Here is a 27,316-nt window from a genome sequence, read left to right as displayed (position 1 = left end):
GTGGTGGGCGCCTGTAGTCCCAGCTACTTGGGAGGCTGAGGCAGGAGAATGGCGTGAACCCGGGAGGCAGAGCTTGCAGTGAGCCAAGATAGTACAACTGCACTCCAGCCTGGTGACAGAGCGAGACTCCATCTCAAAAAATAAATAAATAAATAAATAAGGGTAATGACTAAAGGAATTAGAGTAGAATGTATAATGTCTAAACCAGAAGAAGATAAGCAGGAAATCAAGAAAAGTCTCTAGATCCAAAGGAGGAAGGGAGAAAACACATATACACACACATACTCTCTCTCTCACACACACACACAAACACACACACAGAACATTTTCAAAACCTGACCGTGTACTCAGTCATAAAGCAGGTCTCAACAAACTCCAAAGAACAATATTCTATAGACCATGTTCACCAACCATGATATAATTAAGATAAACACTAAAAAAGGATAACTAGGCCCAGTGCGGTGGCTCACACCTGTAATCCCAGTGCTTTAGGAGGCCAAAGTGGGAGGACTGCTTGAGCCCAGGAATTTTGAGACCAGGCTGGGTAACATAATAAGACACTGTCTCTACAAATTTTATTTTATTTTATTTCATTTTTGAGACGGAGTCTGACTCTATCATCCAGGCTGGAGTGCAGTGGCATGATCTCAGCTCACTGCAACCTCCGCCTCCTGGGTTCAAGCAATTCTCCTGCCTCAGCCTGTAGCTGGAACTACAGGCACCTGCCACCACACCCAGCTAATTTTGTATTTTTAGTAGAGATAGGGTTGGCCGGGCTGGTCTCGAATTCCTGACCTCAGGTGATCCTCTTCCTCAGCCTCTCAAAGTGCTGGGATTACAGGCATGAGCCACTGCACCTGGCCAAAAAAATTTTTAATTAGCTTGGCATAGTGGGGCACACCTGTGAACCCAGCTGCTCGAGAGGCTGAGGCAGGAGGATAGCTTGAGGTCAGGAGTTTGAGGCTTCAGTGAACTATGATTGTGCCACTGTGCTCCAGCCTGGGCAACAGAGTGAGACCCTGCTTCTAAAAGAAAAAAAAAAAATGAAAAGGCTAACTAAACCCATGTCAGACTAGGTGGGAGGAGGGGTGGGTAAAGCGGGAGACACACAGTGACTAGTGGAAACCTCATGGGCTGGGAGCCAGAATCCTCCCTTTTCCCATTGCCTGGGGTGAGAGGACTGAGACATTGGCTGCAACCTGGACTCAAGGCCCTCTGAAGCCTCCTTCTGTCCCCAAAGAGCTGTGGCCTCTGGGATTCCACTCTTCGGAGTTGTAGTTAACTGGGGTATCAGCTGAATCAACGAAGAGGCTTCTAGAGTGAACTTCCACGCCATACCCCAGGCCCCTCTGCCCACTCCTCCTTGTTTAGCCATCTGTCCTCAGGATGGATGTCCCTTGCTTCCACAGGGAGGCCACGTAACAGGGGAATTGCAGGTCTGCATGGGCAGATGTTGGCAACTGTTGCCCTTGCCTGTTCCCCCACCTTAGCAGAGTCCCAACCCTCATAGCTCCCCAACCTTCCCCTGACTCTGCTCTGTTCAACCCTGCAGGGGCCAAGTTCCCCATCAAGTGGACAGCTCCTGAAGCCATCAACTTTGGCTCCTTCACCATCAAGTCAGACGTCTGGTCCTTTGGTATCCTGCTGATGGAGATCATCACCTACGGCCGCATCCCTTACCCAGGTAGGGAAAGGACATCAGCTCGGGGCTGCTTCCAGGACATCCTGGCAATGGGTTCATCTAGACAACATATCCATTCAAACTGAGTTCTTGATCCTCACCCCCAACTTTCCCTCACCTTTCCCATCTTAGTTAAAGGCACCTCCATCCATCCAATGTCTTAAGCCTGAAATCTGGGGGCTTCCTTGGCCCTTCCTTCTCTCTCGCTCCTATGACTTTTTTTTTTTTTTTTTTTTTTTTTTGAGACAGAGTCTCACTCTGTCACCAGGCTGGAGTGCAATGGCACAATCTTGGCTCACTGCAACCTCTGCCTCCCGGGTTCAAGCGATTCTCCTGCCTCAACCTCCTGAGTAACTGGGATTACAGGTGCCCGCCACCATAACTGGCTAATTTTTGTATTTTTAGTAGAGATGAGGTTTTACCATGTTGACCAAGCTGGTCTGGAACTCCTGACCTTAGGTGACCTGCCTGCCTCGGCCTCCCAAAGTGCTGGGATTACAGACGTGAGCCACCATGCCTGGCCGCACCCCTGTGACAACGGCGCAGTCTCAAGATTTTGGCCACTCAACTCCAAAACATATCCCACGTCTCACCACTTTGAACCCCACAGTCTCCACTGCATCCAGGCCAGTGTCGTCTCCCATGGATGGTGCAGCAGCCTCCTCATCAGTCTTACTGCTTTCTCCCTCCTCATCCTACAGCCGATTCTCCACTCACAGCCAGGATAATTCTAAACTGTGAATCAGATCTTGTCCTTTCTCCACCTTTCTTTTTTTTTTTTTTGACAAGGTGTCACTCTGTCACCGAGGCTGGAGTGCAGTGGTGCGATCATAGCTCACTGCAGCCTCGACTTCCTAGGCTCAAGTGATCCTCCCACTTCAGTCTCCCGAGTATCTGGGACCAGAGGCATGTGCCACCATGCTTGGCTATTTTTTATTTTTTTGTAGAGACTTGGTCTCACTACATTGAGCAGCCTGGTCTCTAATTTCCAGGCTCAAATGATCCTCCAGGCTTGGCCTCCCAAAATGCTGAGATTAGACACACACTACCATGCCCAGCTAATGTTTTAAATTTTTTGAGAGACAAGGTATTGCTATGTTGACAGGCTGGTGATTTCCATTTTTAAGCGATGTTTTGGTTCAGTGTGGAGAGTGAATGGGAGAGAAGGGGAACAGGGTGGCAGCCATTGAGGAGGCCACAGAAGTGGCCCAGGCAGAGGTGATGATGGTCTGGACAGGGTGGTGGCATTCGTGACTGGCATACGTTGATGAACTGGTGCTACGTTTCAAAAGAAGAGAAGATCTGACTTGCTGACTTAGGAGGTGAGAGAGAGAGAATCAGGGATGATTACCCTGGCTTTGCACCATAGGGTGGGTAATGGTCTAGGGACAGAAATTGAAGAGCTCTGTTTTAGCTCTGTTAAGTTTGAGATGACTTAAGTATAGAGACATCCAAGTAAAGGAAGCACTTGAGTTCATGAGTTTGGAATTTGAGACTAATAATATAAAATTGGGGATCACAGATATTGAATGGCTATTCTTATGAATAACTAATAAAAACTTAAATTGAACAAGAAAATAGTCCCATCCATAGGTTGACATTGAATCTGACCACCTGACTGTTTTGTCTTGAGGGTGCACTAGTCAAAACCAGGCAACACACAGTAGAAGCTAAATCCATTAGGATGTGTTCCGCAGCAAGCAACAAAATAACAGACAAAGAGTAACTGAAACAGAAGCAAGCTATTACTCCCCATCTGCCATGGGTGACTGGTTAGTTCAGCAGTTCAGCAGCTGTCAGGACTCTGGGTTCCTGTCTCTGTGATGGTCTTCTCCATGTTGTCAGATGGTTGTTGCAGATCCAAGTATCATAAGTATCTCACAGTGTTCAAAGGAAGGGTGCGTTCTCCAAAGCCTCTCCTCTAAGCGGGAGGAAAACCTTTCCTGGCACTCTCCCAGCAGACCTCCCCATCCGCTCCCATTGGCCCAAACTGGGTCCCGGGCCTATGACCTAGCTGCAAGTGAAGCTGAGGGTAGAAGTCTCTGGCTTTCACAGTGGGAGGGGCTCAGCTTGCAAGCGAGGTGGGGAGTGACGGCTGCTGGGGAGGCCACAGGGCCTGCCACCCCTGGGCTCTCATTTCCCAACCGCTTCCTTTTTTAATTCCACGGCTCCTTTTCAGGGATGTCAAACCCCGAAGTGATCCGAGCTCTGGAGCGTGGATACCGGATGCCTCGCCCGGAGAACTGCCCAGAGGAGCTTTACAACATCATGATGCGCTGCTGGAAGAACCGTCCGGAGGAGCGGCCGACCTTCGAATACATCCAGAGTGTGCTAGATGACTTCTACACGGCCACAGAGAGCCAGTACCAACAGCAGCCATGATGGGTAGGGCCAGGGGGTGCCCAGGTGGTGGCTGCAAGGTGGCTCCAGCACCATCCACCAGGGCCCACGCCCCCTCCCTACTTCCAGACACCCACCCTCGCTTCAGCCACAGTTTCCTCATCTGTCCAGTGAGTGGGTTGAACTGGAAAATCTCTTTTTGACTCTCGCAATCCACAATCTGACATTCTCAGGAAGCCCCCAAGTTGATATTTCTATTTCCTGGAATGGTTGGATTTTAGTTACAGCTGTGATTTGGAAGGGAAACTTTCAAAATAGTGAAATGAATATTTAAATAAAAGATATAAATGCCAAAGTCTTTACCAAAAGGTTGGTTTTCTTGTCCTTCCAATTCCTGAATATCTATTTGCCATCTTGGTGTATGACAAGTCAGAAAGTGTGAAGGACTCTCCTGGGGACCAGAAGTACAAAGACAAGCGGGGTTCAGACTGGGTGCAGTGGCTCCCACCTGTAATACCAGTGCTCTGGGAGACTGAGGGGCGGGGGATTTCTTGAGCCCAGGAGGTCGAGGCCGCAGTGAGCTATGATCATGCCACTGCACTCTAGACTGAGCAACAGAGCAAGACCCTGTCTCAAAAAAAAAAAAAAAAAAAAAAAAAAAAAAAAACTTAAAAAAGAGGGGGGGGGGGGAGGAGGAGGAGGAGGAGGAGGAGGAGGAGGAGGAAAGAAGGAAGAAGGAAGAAGGAAGAAGGAGAAGAAGGAAAGGAAAGAAAAGTGGGGTTTGATACTTGAGGTTTTCTAACTGTCCTAAAATAGTTGCTGGCTGTATTCGTTTCCTCTTGCTCCTGTAACAAATTACCACATATTTGGTGGCTTAAGGCAACACAACTGCATAACGTTACTGGGCCAGGCATAATGGCTCATGCCTGTAATCCCAGAATTTTGGGAGACTGAGGTGGGTGATCACTTAAGATCAGGAGTTCAAGACCAGCCTGCCAACATGCTGAAACCCTGTCTCTACTAAAAATACAAAAAATAGCCAGGCATGGTGGTGGGTGCCTGCTACTGGGGAGGCTGAGGCAGGAGAATTGCTTGAACCCGGGATGTGGACGTGGCAGTGAGCCGAGATTGTGCCACTGCACTCCAGCCTGGGCAAGAGATGGAGACCCTTTCTCAATAAATAAATAAGTACATACATACATACATACATGTATAACCTTACTGCTCCACAATAGTGAGACCCTGTCTCAATACATACATGCATGCATGCATACATACATACATACATATATACATACATACATACATACACACACACACACATACAAGTATAACTTTACTGTTCCAGAAGTCAGAGGGACTGAAATGGGTTGCATTCATTTTAGAGGCTCTAGAATTTGTTTCCATGCCTTTCCCAGTTTCTAGAGGCTGCTCCCATTCCTTCACTCATCAGCCCCTTTTGCTCATTACTCCTAACTTTGCTTTCATCATATCTCCTCTGACTCTGAGTCTTCTTCCCCTCTTTAATTTGTAAGAACTCCTTGGACCCACCTGGATAATTCAGAATAATTTTTCATCTCAGGATTCCTAATCACCTTTGCAAAGTCCCTTTTGCCATGTGAGGTAACATTTTCATAGGCTCTCAGGGTTAGGGCATGAACATCTCTCGGCAGGGGGCACTGTCCTGCCTTCTCCACTGGTATCCAGATGCTGAATGGGTTTTGCCTCCAAGGAGCTGGGTCTTCCAGGATGACAGGAATGGTTTCTCATGATTTGGGATCCTGACTTTCCCGTTAGGCCACATTGCTACAAAAGCTGGTCAGTTTACAGCTCTCCAGAGCTGGGGGCTGCCTGCAGGGCTGGGGGCTGCCTGCAGACCTGACATTCCCCATGGTCAAGCAGCCATTATACTTGTTGAGGTGGTATTTGCCATTGCAGGAATCCCGATCTGGAGATATGGCTGCTGAGAGTATCTAGTACCCTACAGAGGAAGCTTTCAGTGGAGAGGTGGGAGACCTGCGTAGGAAGCAGAGAAGACAAAGTGGTGGGGGCTTCCCGAACGTTGCCTCAGCTGAGAGTCCCTGGCAGCTAGTTATAATCACACAGAGAAAGACAGAAAGAGGTGAACAATGGGTAAAAAGGAAACACCACCTTTCCATATTATTGCATCCCCTGAAGGTTGTACATCACATCACCCCCTGGGTCCCAGAGAATCCTACACTAACTTGATTCTGTACCTCTGAGTAGGGTGGGGTTCTGACCTTAGGAACTGACTATAAGAACAGTGGAAAATAAAGCTAGTAGTGTTTCAACTTACCTAGTTGGTAATTTCTTTCTTGCTTTCTAGTTTGGGATGTGGCTTGGGTACATGAAAGCAGAGTCCAGGGTCTTCTGATGGAAATTTGCCTTATGATTTGTGATAATAATCTGATGGGAGGAGTACACTTCCCTGTGCCACCAGTGTTGAACTTGACCATGAGACTTGCTTTAGCCAATGGGATGTTAGCACATGTGATGCAAGCAGAGGCTTGAAACGTGCTTGTGGGGCTAGGCTTGCCTTCCAGTCTTTTGCCCTGAAAAGAACATGGTCCAAGGAAGATGAGTGACAGATGGAGCAGACCTAGACCAACCTGCAGGCCTGAGCCCAGCCTAGATCAACTGAACTCCATCTGACCTGCGGATATGTGAGAGAGAAATAGATGCTTACGATAATAAGCCTTTGTGTTCCAGGGTTGTTTTGTTACATAGAAGTATGACAGCCACAGCGACTGAGGCACGATCTCAGGAGTTGAAGCCTATTGCTTATGGACAAGGTTAAAGGATCAATTTCTGCTTTCTGCTCTTTCAATTTTTACTGCCCAAACCAACACTGATTTGTCCCTCTGGTCACCGAAAAGACAGGTAAAAACATGCGGATAGATACAACACCAAAAGCATGATCCACAAAAGAAAAAAAAAAAGATAAATTGTACCTCTTTAAAATCAAAAACTCTGCTCTGCCCAAGACACTATTAAGAAAATAGAAACATGGCCGAGCCCGGTGGCTCACGCCTGTAATCCCAGAACTTTGGGAGGTCAAGGCAGGTGGATCACAGGAGGTCAGGAATTCAAGACCAGCCTGGCCAACATGGTAAAACCCTGTCTTAATTAAAAATACAAAAATTAGCCAGGCGTAGTGGCAAGTGCCTGTAATCCCAACTACTGGGGAGGCTGAGGCAGGAGAATCACTTGAACCCAGGAGGCGGAGGTTGCAGTGAGCACACCATTGCACTCCAGTCTGGGTGACAAGAGCAAACCTCTGTCTTAAAAAAAAGAAAATAAAATAAAACCATGATCCCCAAGCTTGTAAAAAATATTTGCAAAAAATATCTCTGATGAAGGACTGGTATCCACAATATATAAACAACTCTTAAAACCCAACAATTGAAAAAAAGTATCTGCTAAAATAGCTAAGATTCAAAACACTGATGACACCAAATGCTGATGAGGATGTGGAGCAACAGGAACTCTCATTCATTGCTGGTGGGAATGCACAATGGTACAGCCACTTTGGAAGGTATTTGGCAGTTTATTACCAAACTAAGCATAACCTACCACACAATCCAAAAATTGTGCTCCCATATGAGTTGAAAACTTATATCTACACACACACAAAAAAACACGGCACATGGATATTTATAGCAGCTTTATTCATAAATCCCAAAACTTGGAAACAATCAAGATGTCCTCCAATAGGTGAATGGATAAACAAACTGTGGTATATTCATATAATGGGATATTATTCAGCACTAAGAAAAAAGAGCTGATCAGGTGCAGGTGCAGTAGCTCACACCTGTAATCCCAGCACTTTGGGAGGCTAAGGTGGGAGGATTGTTTGAGCCCAGAAGTTTGAGACCAGCTTGGGCAACAAGTGGGACCCCTCCATATCTACAAAGAGTTAAAAATTTAGGTGGTTGTGGTGGCATGCAGCTGTCGTCCCAGCTACACAGGAGGCTGAGGAAGGAGGATCACCTGAGCCCAGCAGATTGAGGCTGCAGTGAGCCGTGACTGTGCCACTGCACTCCAGCCTCGGCAAGACAGCAGTACCCTGTCTCAATAAATAAATAAATAAATAAATAAATAAATAAATAAATAAATAATTTTGGCCTGGCATGGTGGTTCACGTCTGTAATCCCAACACTCTGGGAAGCCAAGGCAGGTGGATCACTTGAACCCAGGAGTTTGAGACCAGCCTTGGTAAGATGGTGAAACCCCGTATCTACAAAAAATACAAAAATTGGCCAGGCATGGTGGCGGGTGCCTGTAGTCCTAGCTACTCAGGAGGCTGAGGTAGGAGAACTACCCAGGAGGTCTAGGCTGCAGTGAGCTGTGATTGTACCACTGCACTCCAGCCTGGGTGATAGAATGAGACCCTGTCTCAAAATAAATAAATAGCCAGGCACAGTGGCTCACACTTATAATCCCAGCACTTTGGGAGGCTGAGATGGGTGGATCACTTGAGGCCAGGAATTTGATACCAGCCTGGCCATCATGGCGAAACCCTACCTCTACTAAAAATACAAAAAAATCAGCCAGACTTGGTGGCAAACACCCGTAGTCCCAGCTACTGGGGAGGCTGAGGCAAAAGAATCACTTGAACCTGGGAGGCAGAAGTTGCAGTGAGCCAAGATTGCGCCACTGCACTCCAGCCTGGGTGACAGAGTGAAACTCTGTCTCAAAAAGAAAATTTAAAAATAAATAAATAGGCTGGGAGTGGTGGCTCACACCTGTAATCCCAGCACTTTGGGAGGCCGAGGCAGGTGGATCACTTGAGGTCAACAATTAGAGACTAGCCTGGCCAACATGGTGAAACTCTGTCTCTGCTAAAAACACCAAAATTAGCCTGGCGTGGTGGCAGGTGCCTATAACCCCAGCTACTCAGGAGACTGAGACAGGAGAATCACTTGAACCTGAGAAGTGGAGGTTGCAGTGAGCCGAGATCGTGCCACAGCACTCCAGCCTGGGCAACAAAGAGCAAAACTAGAAAGAAAGAAAGCAAGAAAGCAAGAAAGAAAGAGAGAAAAAAGGAAGGAAAGGAGGGAGGGAGGAAAGAGAGTGAGAGAGAGAGAAGGAAAAGAAATTTTTTAAAAAGTGCTATCCAGCCATGAAAAGACATTCAGGAAGCTTAAATATATATTGCTAAGAAAGAATCCAATCTGAAAAGATTTCATACTATATGATTCCAACTATATGACATTCTGGAAAAGCAAAACTGTGGAGGCAGTAATAAAGTCAGTTGTTGCCAGGGGTCTGGCAGTGGGAGGGAGAGAGAGATGAATAGGTGGAACACAGGATTTTTAGGGCACAACCACCATATCAGCCTGGACAATCTTCCTCTAGAGTCTCACCTCCAAGGGTGCAGCATGCACTGCCAGTGCCCCACTCATATCTCTTAGAGTGGGGTGGACTTTTCAGGGGTCATTATCCTGCGTCACTGTTTCTGAGGACTTTTTCCCTAAAACTGCAAAAAGCTTCAGCTGCCAGTGTTCCCAGAAGGCTGAAAGTGCCAAGGAATTAACACCCTCTGGGAACAGTACTCAGCTAATGACTTCCAGGAGTTGGTGTATAAACAGCCTTGCTCCCTTGCCCCTCAGTGGGGTAACTCCAAAGTATGTGGTTTGCATCATTTCCCAGAGCTGCTCCATAGGATTAAGCTTCAGTTGCCCACAATGGTAACTTGCTTGACAAGTAGGCTTTCCCAGTATAGTACCAACATGAATGTGGGTTGATAGTTTTGGTTATATTCAGGAATAAGATGAAAGTGAAATAAAGAAGACATATATCAGAACTTGACTTAGTCAATGATATGAGCAAATTCTTTGCTGATCAGGGAAAGACTTTCAAATAAAGTTACATTTTTGTGCTAGTTACAAGGTAACAGCTATAGAGACTGCCCACCATTAAATTTAATCTGCAATATTAACATTTTTTCTCCATCGCTGTAAGTCTAGACCAGGGTTTGGCAAACTATGGCAAACTACGCTTTATTGGAACACAGTCATGTCTATTATTTATGTAACGTTTGTGGCTGCTTTTGTACTAAGATGGCAGAGTTGAGTAGTTGTAACACAACCGTATGATTGGCAAAGTCCAAAATATTTACTAATCTGGCCCTTTACAGAAAAAAATGTTGCTAGCAAAACAAAAATTCAAGCCCCGATTGGTAGCACTTCTTGATTTTTGTGGTGTCAACATTCCCACCATGGTGAATTTCAAGCTACCAACCAGAGCTGCATGATGATTTTCATGGGCACTTTTGCCTTTGTGGAACATTTCCTCCATAACATATATATAAAATATTATATATATTTTATATTTATAAATAGAAATAATATATAGTTATGTACTTATATTAAATATAGATAATAGTTTACAGCTGCAGTGTTTCCATATCTTGGCTATTATGAATAATGCTGCAATAAATATGGGGGTGCAGACATTGATTTCATTCCCTTTTAGATATATATTCAGAAGTGGGATTGCTGCAACATATGGTAGATCTATTGTTAATTTCAATTTTGATGAACATTCATACTGTTTTCCATAGTGACCGTACCAATTTACACCCCTACCAACAGTGCACAAGAGTTCCCTTTTCTCCACATCCTTGCCAACACTTATTGTGTGTCATTTTGATAATAACAGTTCTAAGAGGTGTGAAATGACTGCTCATTGCGGTTTCAATTGACATTTCCCTGATGATTAAGGATGTTGAGCACCTTTCCATTTACCTGCTGGCCATTTGTCTGTCTCCTGAGAAATGTCTGCTTAGATCTCTTGCCCATTTTTAAACCAGGTTATTTGGGAGTTTTTGCTATTGAGTTGTTTAAGCTCCTTATATATTTTGGATATTAACCCCTTATCAGATCGTTTTTGATTGGCAAATATTTTCTTTAGCTTTGGTGGTCACCTTTTTACTCTGTTGTTTCTTTTGCTGTGCAGAGCTTTTAAGTTTGATGCAATCTCACCTGTCTATTTTTCCTTTTGTTTCCTGTGCTTTTAGTGACATATCCAAAAAATCATTGCCCAAGCCAATGTCAAGTTTCCCTATGTCTTCTTCTAGTAGCTTTACAGTTTCTGGCCCTATAAGTCTGTAATCCATTTTGAACTGATTTTTGTATATAGTATGAGATAAAGGTCCAATTTCATTCTTTTCCATATGGATATTCATTTTCAGGGATGATGAAAATGTTCTGGAGATGGAGGATGGTAATGACTGGCAACATTGTGAATGTAGTTGATGTCACTGAATTGTGCACTTAAAAATGATTAAAATAGTCAATATTTTGTTACGTATATTTTACAACAATGAAAAAAATTTAGGCCGGGTTCAGTGGCTCACACCTGTAATCTCAGCCCTTTGGGAGGCCAAGGCAGGCAGATCACTTGAGGTCAGGAGTTCCAGACCAACCTGGCCAACACAACGAAAACCTATCTCTACTGAAAATACAAAAACTCAGCTGGGCTTGGTGGCATGCACCTGTAATCCCAGCTACTCAGGAGGCTGAAGCAAGATAATTGTTTGAATCCGGGAGTCAGAGGTTGCAGTGAGCCGAGATCACGCCACTGCACTCCAGCCTGGGCAACAGAGTGAGACTCCATCTCAAAAAAAATATTTTTTTGGAAAAAAAACGAGAAACTTGCCCATGTTATGGAGCTAATGAGTGGTAGAGATGGGCTCTGAACCCAGGCAGTCTAGTTCTAGGATTCTGGCTTATGTCACCAAAAGAGATTGGGATGTGAAAGCCCTTTAGGGGAAAATACAAAGCATGAGAAGAAAAAAATGGAAATACTAAAAAATAATAAGCCATTTATGGAGCTTTGCTCCTTATCAGTTATCCTTCTTCAGGCAGCTAGAAATGGTGGGAAACACCCAGGATCGAAGCTCTAGAAAAACTGGTTCCAAGTTTGGAACATACGAGACTGCAGCAAATTCCCCCTAGTCTCTCAAGCTTCCTCCTCCTTGGGGTTAACAGCCAATCTTCCAATCTTTGGAATGGTTGTGCCGGTCACAAGAGTTAATGGGCGTGTGTTTCAATGATCTATTCCTGAAATGATCTATAATAAACCACCCCACTCTAAAACAGCTGGGCTCAGCTGGGCAGTTCTTTTGGTCTACATGGGGTTCATGAGGTTATTCATGTAGCTGCATTCAGCTAGTAGCTCAGTGGAGGCTGGAATGTCCAAGATGACTTCAACTACTTATTACAGTGCTCAGCTGGAGTTTCTGGGATGTCTTGAGGAGTTGGCTGGGCCTCCCTCTCTCCAGGTGCCTTTTCAGCAGAGTAGCTACACTTCTTTATAACTAAAAAGGTAGAATCAGGCGTTTTCAATCCTCTTAAGGCCTAGGCTCAGTACTGGCAGAATCACTTGTAGCACATCCTCTTAGTCAAAGCAACCAACATGACCAGCCAGATTCAACATGATGTAAAACAGAGTCTATCTCTTGGGGAGGGAAACTGTATGCTCATCATGCAAGGATGGACAGAACCAGATGGCAGCATCTGCAGAGAATCCACCACAGTGGTGCCCATAGGTGGGGATCAGAGTTCAACTGTCCCTTGCCCCCTAGAATTAGATAAAAAGAGTCTTATGAACTGTTTTAGCACAATGCCAAGTGCTGCAGCACACACCAAATGCTCAGCAAGTGCTGATGATTATTATTAACATTACTATTCTTTTAATAGCTTTTTAAAACAGTCTAAGATGGCACTGTATTCAGTTTAAAGTGATATCCATGGGCCAAATGAACTTTGAGTTCTTTCCTAACCTTAATACCATGATTCTTTGAGTCTCTTTTTTACAGATTTGGAAACTGAGTCTTAGGAAGATTGCGTGACTTATCTGGAGTTACATACTAAGCTGGTGCATGACGTCCACATTCAGACATATCTCCCTCCACTGAATATGCTGGTTTTCACTCCTTCACTTAAAAAATAATGTATTGGGCACCTACCACAAGCCCAAAGGAGTATAATAAACATATACTGACAATTATTTATTGAATACATCCTATTTAACATTGTGTCACTGAATCCTCATCACAAGCCTATGATGAAACCCCTTCCCATTTTACAGATGGGAATGAGGCAGAGCAAGGTTAAAACAAAAAACAAACAAAAAACAGGGGCTATCCTCATAGGGATTACAGTCTACTAAAGAGGATATAGGACAGTCAAACAAATAAATATATAATTACAAATTGTTCTTGGAGTCGGACTGCCCTTGGAGCCCGAGTGCCCACCCTCTACCTCAAATCAAGGTCCCAGGTAGCCCTGGCAATGGGTCTTCCTGCCAGTAGTACAGATGGCGCTGAGAGCACGAGCGCATTTTCACACACCCCCATTACCCACAATGCAGCGGGGATAGGGGAGGCTCAGTTTCTGCCAGGAGCTAATATGGCTTCCATAGTTACACCGTTCTCTCTCTTCAACTAATCAGTGACCTTACTTTCCCAGACCAGACTGTGGAGCACGAGCTAAGACTCCTTTTACCCTCTGCTGACCGCTACTACAGGAGCGGTTGGAGCTAGGCGACCACCTTGCGGAGTTAAACTCCGTAACCGGGGAGCACCACTTCCGCTGACGTCATTACGGCGACACGTGGATCCAAGATGGCGACGGCGATGGTGAGTGAAGGAGACTCCGGGAGCGGGAGCTGGAGCGGGGCCCTCCGGGGTATCCCAGGATCTTCCAGCACCCCATGCCTGACCCTGAGCCACCTCCGGGACCCCTGACTCAGGCCTGAGGGCTGCCTCTGACTGGGCTGGTCTCCCCCGAGATCCACCTCCCCGGCCCTGCCCCTGCACTCAGGCTTGTCAAGGCCTCAAGTTTTGGGGGAGGCGCCGTTTCGGAGAGAGACCTTGGCTGCTACCTTCGCCGGTTCCCATTCTACTTTTGGTCTCCGCCCACTGTGAGCCCCATTTTCCAGTTTTCACCTCCCAGTCCTGACCCCTCTGAAGACCCCTGCCCCCGTTATTCTCATCCTTGCTCCTCCCCGTCACGTCCAGACCCTGCTCTCCCCGCCTCCCCACCATCCTAACCAGTCCGCGGATGTGACCTCCCCTCTGACCACCCTCCCAGCCCAAGCGCTGCCTCAGATCCTTTGCAGAGCCCTGTCCTCACTTACACTCATAGCTGTCCCCATCCCGCACTCCTCTTGACTGCCGCTACCCCAGAGCTTGACCTCACTTACCCCACCCCCATCTTTCATCCCTAGACGCTTCCCTACGCCTCCTGTCTTCTCTCAGTCAACTCCCTGCCCCTCTTCTAGGGACCTTTTACCCTGTTGGTTCTCAAACTTTACTGTGCGAAAGAATCTCGGGGTGTGCAGGAGGAGGCGTGCTAAAAATGCAGTTTCCTGAGCAGCCCCACTCCCAAAGATTCTAATTCCATAGGGCCAGGTGATGCCCAGGAATCTGCCCTTTTATAAGCATTCCGGTGATTATGGTGGAGGTGGTCTGTGAACTACGTTTTGAAAAACACTAATAGCACCACCTCACTGCTGTCCTTCCCATTCCCCAACATGGCCACACAGCTCGTTAGGGATGAAGGCTCATTATGATGAAGCTATATGTTAGGATGAAGTCTGTGTGGATGAGGGTGGAGGTAAAAGAGCCATGCTTGGAAGTTGGGTCAGAGCTTGCAGGCTCCTGATGCAGAACCCTGGAAGTAAATCTTTGAAGGACTGGCCCTTCTTCCAAAAGTTTAGTTCAAATTCTGATCGTCAAGAGACCAAAACTAAAATTGAAGTCACTTAGTTCAGAATGATTTGCTGGATCTTCCTGCTTACTGCTTCGTCAGCAGATAATTTCATCCTGGGAGTGAATGACAAGGAAGGCTCAGAGAAAAGGAAATGACATTTGATTTTAGCAAAGGAAGATTCTGGCTTAAATAATTTGGTGTTGGTTTTCTCCAAACAGGGATATATTATTGACTGGTAGCAGTTTTCCCTCCTTCTCTTAGCTGACTGAGAACTTATCTTTTTTTTAATGAGGGATTCCTTATTTAGAACTTCAGAGGTCACGTAAAAAGATTTCATGACCTTACCTGGTTTCTGTGGTTTCAGACTTCAGGCTGAACCATGAATGGAGCAAATCCTCAAAGTAGTATATTGAAACTTGTGTGTGTGTATATATGTATGTATATATATTCTGGTGCACATTCAGAACAAAGATGGTGTGAGAACTTAACAGAAAATCACACCCTCTCTTGCTATAAGGAAAACATTGAATAAAGTGAATAAAGTGGTATTTACAGCACTGCACTGGGAAATCCCAGCCTTGGTCAGAGATTTTTAAGAGGTTATAAGTTAGCCATACATATATGTGGTACACATCTATTTAGTCAACAAATATTTGAGTACCGATTCTGTTCCATGAACTAGGGATGTAGCTGTGAATTAGAGGGTCAAGGTCCCTACACTTGTGGAGCCTTTCTAGTTTGAGGAGACAGGCAGTGAACAAGTAAATACATGAACAAAATAATGTCACCAGTAAATGCCGTGAGGACAGCAAAATGAAGTGATAGTGATTGGGGTGACTAGATGACACAACTACTTTGGATTGAGTGGCCAGAAAGAAGTCTCAGAGGAGGTGACTTGAGTTGAAACATAATTAACAAGAAGGAACCAGCCATTCAAAGAATATTCCAACGAAGGAAATGGCAAGTGTAAGGGGCCGAGGTGGGAGGGAGCTTGGTGGTTTTGAGGAACACACAGAAGGCTGGAGGAGCCAAGCATGGTGAGGGTTGGGGTAGGAGAGAATGATACAAGATGAAACTGGAGGGAAGCAAGAGCAACTGTTTTGAGAAGCATTCCTGGAATTGGGATGGACTGCAGTCTACATTTTGTTGACGGTCGATTGCATTTTGAAATAGAGTGTTGTATTAGGCTGCTTCCCCTTCCCATCCCCTTGAGGACAGTACTTGAAGGGAGCCAGCTTGTTCTCAGTTGGCACAGAGGCTTTGGAAAGGAGTTTGGATTTTAGTCTAAGCACAGTGGAAAGGACGGAGATTTTGCCCAGCACAGTGACTCCACCTGTAATCCCAGCATTCTGGGAGACCAAAACAGGGAGATTGCTTGAGCTCAGGAGTTTGAGACCGGCTTGGACAACATGGCAAAACCCTATCTCTACAAAAAAAAAAAAAAAGGAAAAAATTAGCTGGGCTTGGTGGTGTGCACCTGTAGTACTAGCTACTTCGGGGGCTGAGGTGGGAGGATCACTTGAACCTGGGAGGTCAGTACCAAGGATACAGTGAGCCCTGATCACAGTACTGCACTCCAGCTTTGTCAACAGAGCGAGACCCTGTCTTAAGAAATGACAACAGGCCGGGAGCAGTGGCTCACGCCTGTGATCTCAGCACTTTGGGAGGCTGAAGCAGGCGAATCACTTGAGGCCAGGAGTTCGACACCAGCCTGGCTGACATGGTGAAACCCTGTCTACTAAAAATACAAAAATTAGCCGGATGTGGTGGCATGCACCTGTAATCCCAGCTACTCGGGAGGCTGAGGCACGAGAATCGCTTGAACTCAGGAGGTGGAGGCTACAGTGAGCCAAGATGGTGTCACTGCACTCCAGCCTGGGCGACAAGAGTGAGACCCTGTCTCGCAAAAACAAAACAAAACAAAAAACACCACCAACAACAAAACCCTGAAAGTACGGGGATTTAGCATTTGTTGTGCCATCTGGGAGTATTGTACTGAAAACAGTAACTGATTTAAAGAAACTGAATATGTAGTGTATGCAGTGACCCGCAGAGGCCAGTTTAAAGGGTGCATATGGAGAAACTTCGTATCTGGTGCAATAGTGAAAAGGTGTGGAAGCAAATTTATTATGGGGGTATGTGAGTAAGGGGCAAAGTGGAGTCACAGGGTTGAGTTTGATCTGTGTCAGCACTTCATTACACGGAAGTCAGAATAGTCCCCACTCCCTCATACACACCCTCATTTCATAACCATTGGTGGGGGGTGAGGGGTGCGGTAGATCTACTTTGGAGTGTATGGGTCACTGAGGTGAGTCATACAGTCAAAGAGGAACTGAACTAGTGGATTCAGTGGCCGTGGGAACAGCTGGGTTTTTGGTTTGTCCTTTGTTTTGAAAGTTAGGGTTGTGGGTGCAAGTGCAGTGGCATGTGAGCCTTTCCATTTCTCTCCTTGGTGAATGGCTCTTCTTCCCCAAGCGTTAGGCTGCCGTCTCCCAGAACGATGTTAGTATAGAGGGTGTGTCCTGAACCTGCAGGGCAAGACTTCTCCCTCCATGAAAGATAGCTGGTATAAACTGAAGTTCTCTTTGATTTTCCTGTCTTCTTCCATCCTTAGATTTCGACTACTCTGTGAAGTTACAGGATACAGTGTTGATCTAGCTAGGTCTGAACTGAGAGGTGGGCTCATGTCTCACTCTTTATGGAAAACAGTTCTTGGGAATGTTATTTCACTGAAACTTGGGAAATGTCCATTGAGTACATTTCTAGATGTCTCAGGAGTCTAGAAACTTCAGTTTGGAGAATAAAACTCTGTACTTCTCTCACATCATTGTTCATACTGTTTTGGCTTTTATTATAATCTTTTTTATGGATCTAATTCATATGCCATAAAATTCACCCCTTTAAAGTATATAATTTAGTGGGTTTTAGTGTTTTCATAGGTTGTGCATACACTAAATGTTATGGTTATCACCATTGTGTAATTCAGAACATTTCATCACCCCCAAAAGAGAGTCACTCCCTACTCTTCCCTCCCCACAGCCCTAGGCAACTACTAATTTACCTTCTGTCCCTATGGATTTGCCTATTATGGACATTTCATACAAAGATAATTGTATAATTTGTGATCTTTTGTGTCTGGCTTCTTAGCATAATGTTTTCAAAGTTTGTTCATGTTGTGTCATGTATCAGTAGTGCCGCATCCCTTTTTATGGCTGAATCTTCCCTTGTATGGATGTACCACAGCTTGTTTATCATTCATCAGTTGGTGGACATTGGGATTGTTTTCACTCTTTGGCTGTTAGGTATAATGCTGCTGTGAACACTCAGGTGTAAGTTCGGTGTGAACATAACGTTCAGTTTCCTTGGGCGTATAGGGGTGTAATTGCTGCATCAGTTCACACTGTTTTGCGGTTACTTGGGTTTGATCCAGTCCAGAAACAGAGGAATGGAATGAATGACATCAAGATTCCTTTGTGCTAATGGAGCCAATGCCAGTAGTCCCTCCAGCCCCAGTCAAAGGCCCAGAAACTAGTTTTGTTTGTTTTTTATTATTATTTGAGACAGGATCTCACTCTGTCATCCAGGCTGGAGTGCAGTGGCACGATCATAGTTCACTGCAGTCTCCGCCTCCTGGGCTCAGGCGATCATCCTGCCTTAGCCTCCTGAGTAGCTGGGACTACAGGCACGCACCACATCCAGCTAATTTTTTAATTTTATTTTTCCTAGAGACGGGGTCTTGCTATGTTGCCCAGGCTAGCCTTGCACTCTCCTGGCCTCAAGCAGTCCTCCCGTCTTGATCTCCCAAAGTGCTGGAATTACAGGCGTGAGTCACTGTGCCAGGCTAAAGCTGTTTTTAATGGTGGAATGTGGTGCTAATCAGGTTGGATGATAGAGTCCTGGAACAGAAGGCCGGGAGCCTGAGCTGTGCCATCAGTCTTGTGTAAAGGAAGTGGCTGTCTCCTGTGGACCCCATGTACAGGAGGACATGAGCTGCCTGAAGAAGGAACACTGGAGCAGGAGCCAGCAGCCTGGGCTTGGTCCCAGCGCTGCCATTGATGCATTGTGTGGCCTGGGGCAAATGACTTTGGCTTTGTTAGTCTGTTTTCCATATATGACATGTGTGGAATTAAGGTTTGGACTTGATGATTTCCAAATTCCAAGTTGAAAATTTTGTAGTTTGGAATACTTGCATTTAAGGTGAGTTTTGCTAATATGCCTATAAAATCAGACTTACCTTGTTTTTTCCATGATGATGGTCCCTGTGATCTTTCCAAGCTGTTGTGTTGGTTGTGCTGTCTGTCTTATCACCCAGGTTTCCCCACCTGGCTCATGTTCTGCAGGAGCTACTGTGTCCTTGGAACCGAGGTGCTGACATCGGGCCTTGGTTAAATGTGTTTCTCTGAGGGGTCCCTTTAAAGGAATGCCCTTAACCCCGCTCAGGAAGTACAGAGGAGGTTGGGATCACATTAAGTTGCCTCTTGGTTTCTGTTTTACAACTTGGACAAACGTCTCTCTTTGATCTTGGCATTAAAGAAGCAGGTCACAGAATGTTGGAGAAGGTTGAGTTTTGATCTCTGGGCACTGGCAAGAAGGTGGGAAGAACCCAGGTTGAGGAGAGCCATCTGGCCACAGATGAATAATAGGAGCCATCTACCACCTCCAAGCCTGCTTTGATCCCTGAACCATTTGCTGACACTAGAGTTTCCCAAATGGGGCATGGATGGGGACACCCAGGACTTCTCAGTTCCATCTCATTCCTTTTCATTGCTTCCTTCTCTCCCTTCCTAACATGGTTTCTCACCTACGCCTGATGCATTAAACCGACAGACCTCCCCGGGTTTGAAATCCTGGTCTTATGCTTGGTCCGAGAATATGGGCTAGCCTCCCAGCTGTGACACTGTGATTACTTTTGTGACTTTGGACTGGTTGGTTATATGATTTTGGGAAAACTGTTTGCCCTTTTAAGCCTCAATTACCTTATATTAAAAATTTTTTATTGTGGTAATAACAAAATCTACCACTTTAAGCTTTTTTTATTTTTATTTTTTTTATTTTTTGAGACAGAGGCTCACTCTGTTGCCCAGGCTGGAGTGCAATGGTGCGATCTCAGCTCACTGCAACCTCCGTCTCCTGGGTTTGAGCAATTCTCTTGCCTCAGCCTCCCAAGTAGCTGGGATTACAGGCATGTGCCACCACGCCTGGCTAATTTTTGTATTTTTTGTAGAGAGAGGGTTTCACCATGTTGGCCAGGCTGGTCTCGAACTCCTGACCTTGGGTGATCCACCTGCCTCAGCCTTCCAAAGTGCTGGGATTACAGGCATGAGCCACCATGACTGGCCCACTTTAAGCGTTTTTAAGTGTGCAGTTCAGTGGCATTAAGTACATTCACACATATACAGCTGTTAGCACCATCCGTCTCCAGAACTTTTTAATCTTCTCATTTTTGAAACAAGGATGATATTCTCAAGGGGTTGTTGTGATGATTAAATGAACTATGAGATGAAAGTGCTAGCGCAAAGAGGACGCTCTGTAATTTTACTCCAAGGTTTGAAGTCTTCCTGAGGTGAGCTATCCAAGCCTGCTGCTTGGGCTAGCTGAGAGTTCTTTTATAAATACCCAAGGTGGAGACAGGAGAGCAGTACATTTCTGCACTTTCTGGCGTCAAGGTTGAAGTCTGGTTGCCTGTTGCTTTGTGAGGGTGGTGGTTAGTTTCACCTGGACTTCGGCAGCCTGCTGTACATTTTTCCTACCCCCAAATTACAGCTTTGAGTCTTTCATGTGTCTCTGTTCAACAGCTACTCTGTTTCTGTGGGCTCTGAAATAAAGGCTACATTTTCAGTTTCCTGTGGCTAATTTGTTTTTTGTTTGTTTGTTTTTTTTCTTGCTCTGTGAGTTCTTTAGTTCCCTGGGCCTGCTTAGTAAGTAGTCTCTAGCTGTCATTAGCCTTCATTCACATGTGGTTGGATTTTTGGTACGCTTTAACTGACTGGGTAATTGACTTCAGTTAACTGTTGGCAAACTGTGCCTAAAGCCTTTTTCTTTTTTTTTTTTTCTTTCTTTTTCCTTTTTCTGTCTTTTTTTTTTTTTTTTTTTATTGCTTAATCTGAGGGAGCAGTTACTGACATGGTCTCAAAATGGTGATTGTCGCCAGGCACAGTGGCCCACACCTGTAATCCCAGCACTTTGGGAAATGCCGAGGGCGGGGTGGGTCACTTGAGGTCAGGAGCTCAAGACCAGCCTGGCCAACATGGCGAAACCCCGTCTCTACAAAAATACAAAAAATTTGCTGGGTCTGGTGGCAGGCACCTGTCATCCCAGCTACTCAGGATGCTGAGGTAGGAGAATCACTTGAACCCGGGAGGTGGAAGTTGCAGTAAGCCAAGATCGTACCACTGCACTCCAGCCTGGGCAACAGAGTTAACTCTGTCTCAAAAAAGAAAAAAAGTGACTGTCTTTTAGAAAGTAAAAGAATCTAGTCTATTTTTAAGGAAAATGCTGCTTTTGCGGTAGGAAAGGCGTGGAACAGGAACCAAAAAGGCTGTTCAGATTGACCAGATGTATTGCTGCTAGTTGATGCTATTTATGGGAAAGGAGATTGCAAGGCAGAGGGCTCCAGAAAAGGTTAACTTCTGGTTACAGAGAAATGCGAGTGATTGAAATAATTTTTAGTTCTCAGAAAAACTTCTGGTTTTCTTTGGAAAATGTTAGTTGTTCACACCTTTCAAACTGGGTGGGGTGAATTTGGAGTAGTTTGGGGTACTTTTGAGTCCTAGCAGCCCTTCATTAGACAGCTATTTGGGGGAGATATTTCTGAGTGCCCAACCCACCCCACCCCCAAGAATAAAACAGATGGGGAGGGAAAGACCTTGATTCTTGGTTCTCTTGAGCTTTATAACATTCCAGGTCACCTGTATCTTTGCCAGTGATGGCGTGTTAGATTACAGCACAAAAGGCTTCTAGATTGCCATCACCTTATTGCTTGATATGTTGCCTTTGTGGTCTCATGACTTGCAAACCAAGTAGCAAAAGCAAAATGACATTGAATGGGCTGGTTCACATCTCTTAGGACTCCTCGCATGGCTCTGAACACGCAGAAGATGATTTACTAAATATTTAATTGACTTTTCAGACTGAACCTCACATGGGAGTTAATGAGGCGATCAATTAAAAATTAAGTCCGGGCGTGGTGGCTCAAGCCTGTAATCCCAGCATTTTGGGAGGCCAAGACCGGCGGATCACGAGGTCAGGAGATCGAGACCATCGTGGCTAACACGGTGAAACCCCGTCTCTACTAAAAAATACAAAAAACTAGCCGGGCAAGATGGCAGGCACCTGTAGTCCCAGCTACTCAGGAGACTGAGGCAGGAGAATGGCGTAAACCCGGGAGACAGAGCTTGCAGTGAGCTGAGATCCGGCCACTGCACTCCAGCCTGGGCAACAGAGTGACACTCCGTCTCAAAAAAAAAAAAAAAAAAAAAAAAAGTTAAAAGAAGATTTAAAGGAATTTCCTAAGAAGCAGGTACTTCGCTACTTCCTTGCAGAAAAGAACAGCAGACCAAACATCCTCTTATCAGGCTATCAGGAGTATAGAAGGTGATGAAGTCATAGAATCACAAAAAGTTGGAACAATATCCAGGGGTTTTTACCAGAGACCCATGAACTTCTAGTCCTTGATTCTCTGTGTATTGGAATATTTTTTCCGAGAGCAGTATCTGTAGCTTTGGTAAGTTTCTCAGAGGGATTTGTGACACCCTCCCCAAGATTAAAAATTGCTAAGCTGTCTGCTTACCCACAAACCTGGTGCCAGAACCCCCTCTGCAGCCCACTTTCTGCACATCTTCTGTGGAACTCATCCAGGTATTTTCAGAGGCAACCCATTTCCTTCGCTTCTTAAAATATAAATGAATATTTGTCTTTATTTTTAATTTTTTAATTTTTTTAGAGACAGGGTCTCACCCTGTCACCCAAGTTGGAATGCAGTGGTGGAATCATAGCTCACTCTTAACTGCAGCCGTCGGACTCCTGGGCTCAGGTAATCCTCCCACATAATTATAGACGTTAGCTACTATGCCCAGCCTAAATGTATTTATTTCATTTTATTTATTTATTTTTTTTGAGACAAGGTCACACTCTTGCTCAAGCTGGAAGGCAGTGGTGTGATTTCTGCTCACTGCAACCTCCACCTCCCAGGCTCAAGTGATCCTCCCACCTCTGCCTCCGGAGTAGCTGTGACTACAGGCAAGCACCACCATTCCTCATTAATTTTTTGTATTCTTTGTAGAGACGAGGTTTTGCTCAGGCTGGTCTCAAACTCCTGGGCTGAAGCGATCCACCTGCCTCGGCCTCACAAAGTGCTGAGATTACAGTCGTGAGCTACTGTGCCCGTAAACGTATTTATTTTGAGTAAGAGTGATCCATGTACGTGGAAAAATGTATTAAAAAGCTATAAAAGTATCAAAACATTATGTTGTGTGCCTACCATAAATATACTCAATTTTTATTTGTCAATCTTTAAAAAGCTATAAAATAGAACAGGCGCAGTGGCTCACACCTGTAATCCCAGCACTTTGGGAGACTGTGTTGCTCATAAAGGAATACCCGAGGCTGAGTAATTTATAAAGAAAAGAGGTTTATTTGGCCAGATGTGGTGGCTCATGCTTGTAATCTCAGCACTTTTGGAAGCTGAGGCAGGTGGATCGCTTGAGCCTAGGAGTTCAAGACCATCCTGGGCAAGATGGTGATACCCAGTCTCTATTAAAAATACAAAAATTAGGGCTGGGCGTGGTGGCTCATGCCTGTAATCCCAGCACTTTGGGAGGCCGAGGCAGGCAGATTCTTGAGGGTGTGTGGTGGTACCTCCCTGTGATTTTGGTTTGCATTTCCCTATTGACAAATGATATTACATATCTTTTATGCTTATTAGTCATTCATATATCTTCTTTGGTGAATTTCTGTACAAATCTCTTGTCCATTTTTAAATTGGATTGTCATTTTCTTATTAAGTTTTAAGTCTTGTTTGTATATTCTGGATATAAGTTCCTTATCAGATACGTGATTTGCAGAGAATTTTCCTCTAGTCTCTGGCCCATCTTTTCATTTTCTTAGTGGTATCTTTGAAAGTGTAAAAGTTTTTAATTTTTTATGAAATTTAATTTTTTTTAATGGATTCTGGTTTTGGTGTTGTATCTAAGACATCTTTGCCTAACCCAAGATCACAATGATTTCTTATTTTTCCATCTAGAGGTGTTTTAGTTTTAGCTTTTTTATTTAGTTCTGTGATCCATTTTAACTTAATTTTTGTGTGTATGTTCTAAGGTTCCATGTGCATATGGCTACCCAGTGGTCCAAGCACTATGTTTTGAAAAGACTTATTGTTTCTCTATTGAATTTGCCTTGTCAGCTTTGTTGAAAATCAGTTTACTATAAATGTAAAGATTTATTTCTAGACTTTTATGTTCCACTGATCTTTATGCATATTCTTGCCACAGTGTCTTGATATTGTAGCTTTATAATATGTTTAGAAATTATGTAGTATAAGTCCTCCAATTATGTTTTTAAAGTTGTTTTAGATGTTCTGGATGCTTTGTATTTCCATAGAATCAGCTTGTCAGTTTCTACAGAAAAACCTGCTGGAATTTTGATAAGGATTGCAGTGAATCTGTAGATAAATTTGGGGAGAACTGACATGCTGACAATATTGAGTCTTCTAGTCGGTGAACATGGAATATCGCCCCAATTATCTTCGTTCATTTCTCAGCAATTTCAGAATTTTCAATATACAAGTCCTTTTAAAAATATATATTCCTAAATATTTTATTCTTTTTATACTAAGTGGAGCTTTTTTTTTTTTTTTTGTGGTCTGATCTTGCTCAACTTGTTTATTAGTTCTAGTAGTTGTTTTGTGTATTCCTTAGGATTTTCTAGATACACAATCATGTGATCCGTAACTAAAAGCACTTTTTGCTTATTTCTTTTAATTTTTTTCCCGTATGCTTCTTCAGGGATGCCCTTAATTATTAATGTATTTGCTTTAGTGCAGTGGCTTATAGTATAGTGTTGAATGGAAATGACAAGAGTCAGCATCCTTGCCTTGTTCCTGATCTTAGGGGAAATAATTCAGTTTTTCACTACTGGCTGTGAATTTTTCATAGCTACCCTTTATCTGATTGAGGAAGTTCCCTTCTAGTCCTAATTTGTTGAGAGTTTTAATGATGAATATGTTGGATTTTGTCAACAGCTTTTTCTGCATCCATTATGATGATCATATGGTTTTTGTCCTTTATTCTGTTTATCTGGTGTATTATATTAATTGATTTTCAAATATTAAGCCAACATAGGATAAACACCATTTGGTCGTGATGTATTAACGTAGATTCAATTTTCTAATGTTTTGTTAAGAATTTTTTCAGGCCCGGTGCAGTGGCTCACACCTGTAATCCCAGCACTTTGGGAGGCCAAGGTGGGTGGATCACGAGGTCAGGAGATCGAAACCATCCTGGCTAACACGGTGAAACCCCGTCTCTACTAAAAATACAAAAAAAATTAGCCGGGCGTGGTGGCGGGCGCCTGTAGTCCGAACTACTCAGGAGGCTGAGGCAGGAGAATGGCGTGAACCCGGGAGGTGGAGCTTGCAGTGAGCCGAGATTGTGCCACTGCACTCCAGCCTGGGTGACAGAGCGAGACTCTGTCTCAAAAAAAAAAAAAAAAGGCCAGGCGCAGTGGCTTACGCCTGTAATCCCAAAACTTTGGGAGGCCGAGACCGGCGGATCACGAGGTCAGGAGATCAAGACCATCCTGGCTAACACGATGAAACCCTGTCTCTACTAAAAAATACAAAAAACTAGCCGGGCGAGGTGGTGGGCGCCTGTAGTCCCAGCTACTAGGGAGGCTGAGGCAGGAGAATGGCGTAAACCCGGGAGGCGGAGCTTGCAGTGAGCTGAGATCTGGCCACTGCACTCCAGCCTGGGCGACAGAGCGACACTCCGTCTCAAAAAAAAAAAAAAAACAATTTTTTCATCTGTTCATCATCATCATGAACACACAGGATAGTTGTCTGTGGTTTCCTTTTCCTTTTCTTGTGATGTCTTCGCCTGGCTTTGGTACATGGTTTTTTAAAAATTTATTTAGACAAGTGAAAAAAGGCTATACATAAACTACATAAACCTGCTGTGCCTCTTTTTTTTTTTTCCCCCTGCATAATAGCTTATGTTGACAGTCCTACAGTAACAGTTCTACCTTCTATTTAAGTATGTATCGCTAAATTACCCTCCCTTAAGACTGTACCAGTTTACCTACATCTAGGCTAATCATACTTTTTAAAGCTTTATAACTCTGTTAAGCAAAAAAATGAGATGTCATTATTTTGACCTACAGCTTTTGAACTATGAATGATGCTGAGCATCTTTTTGTGTTTGGCCATTTGAGCTTTTTTTTTAACTGCCCATTCATATTTCTTTTGGATTATTTGTCCTTTATCGGTTTCTGAGTGTCCTTGTATATTGAAGAAAGTAATTATTGGTCAAGTATGTTAAATGTTTTTACCTAACCTGTCTTTTTCTTTCTCTTTGGTGTATTTTTTTCATTTTCTTCCTTTATGCATTTATGTATCCTTTTTCTTTATACCTTCTGGATTTTGCTTTATTCTTTGGAAACTTTCCACGAAGATTATTTAAAAGCATATCCATATTTTCTTCTAGTACTTCTATTTAATTATACTTGTAAGTCTTTATGTTCTTTCCACCAGTATCAAACACTTTGGATAGCTCTTTAGCTCACACATTCTCTCATATATACAATTTTTTTTTTTAAAGAGATAGGGTCTCCCTCTGTCATCTACGCTAGAGTGCAGTGACACCATCATAGCTCACTGCATCCTCAAACTCCTGAACTCAAGCGATCCTCCTGCCTCAGCCTCCCAAGTAGCTAGGTCTGCAAGCCCACTTCACCATACCCAACTAATTTTTAAATAAGTTTGTAGAGACAGGGTCTCACTACTTCGTCCAGGCTGTTCTGAAACTCCTGTCTGTCCTCAAGTGATTCTCCTGCCAAATCAGGGATTGCTGGTGTGAGCCACCATGACTGGCCTGGGTAGCTCTACATTTTAATGTTTAGTAAAACTAGTCTGCCTTTTCGAAAAAACTATTCCTCTTTTCAAAATCACTCCAAAGTAAAGGACAAATACCAAATTTATTGCAATGGTTTGTTAAAAGAAAGGCACTGAATTGGGGGAGAGACAAGGGAGACGAACAATCAGAGGAAAAGAATTGGAGAGGGATGCTCAAAGGAGAAGAATAAGCAGTTCATCTGTGGCAATACAGTTCTTCTTGAACACCTCTAATCGTGACCTCAAACTGTCCCTAAGCACGGCTCCCAGCCTGATGACAGACCTCTGTTCACTTGGCTGTGCTAGTTTGGGGGGAGCTGGACTTACGTCACTTTGCAGATAACTTGCTGTGTGACCATGGGTGTGTTACTTTCCCTCTCTGACCTCCTGGATTATATGACCTCTGAAGTTTTTTTAAAAACTCTTTTTTTTTTTTTTTTTTTTTTTTTT

At 44.3% G+C, this 27,316-nt stretch overlaps 2 protein-coding genes across 3 annotated transcripts in view; both read left to right on the top strand.

The window, feature by feature from the left end:
- The window catches only part of HCK (HCK proto-oncogene, Src family tyrosine kinase), a 29,795-nt gene extending 25,406 nt beyond the window's left edge, over positions 1-4,389 (top strand). The window contains exons 11-12 of the mRNA XM_011979785.1: positions 1,553-1,684; positions 3,861-4,389. Of these exons, the coding sequence (XP_011835175.1) occupies positions 1,553-1,684; positions 3,861-4,063 (335 nt within the window). The 3' untranslated portion in view covers positions 4,064-4,389. The remainder of the gene's footprint in view (positions 1-1,552; positions 1,685-3,860) is intronic.
- A 9,049-nt stretch (positions 4,390-13,438) lies between these two features.
- TM9SF4 (transmembrane 9 superfamily protein member 4) overlaps positions 13,439-27,316 on the top strand; it is a 65,724-nt gene continuing 51,846 nt past the window's right edge. Inside the window, exon 1 of one of the 2 annotated variants that reach the window (XM_011979783.1) lies at positions 13,439-13,688. In XM_011979783.1, coding sequence (XP_011835173.1) covers positions 13,674-13,688 — 15 coding nt within the window. In that variant the 5' untranslated portion in view covers positions 13,439-13,673. Of the gene's footprint in view, positions 13,973-27,316 lie in introns of both variants that reach the window. The other variant, XM_011979784.1, reaches the window with a different exon arrangement.

Source organism: Mandrillus leucophaeus, unplaced genomic scaffold (genome assembly GCF_000951045.1).
Source record: "Mandrillus leucophaeus isolate KB7577 unplaced genomic scaffold, Mleu.le_1.0 Scaffold206, whole genome shotgun sequence".
NCBI classification, from domain to species: Eukaryota; Metazoa; Chordata; class Mammalia; order Primates; family Cercopithecidae; genus Mandrillus; species Mandrillus leucophaeus.
This window is presented reverse-complemented; position numbering and strand designations above follow the sequence as displayed.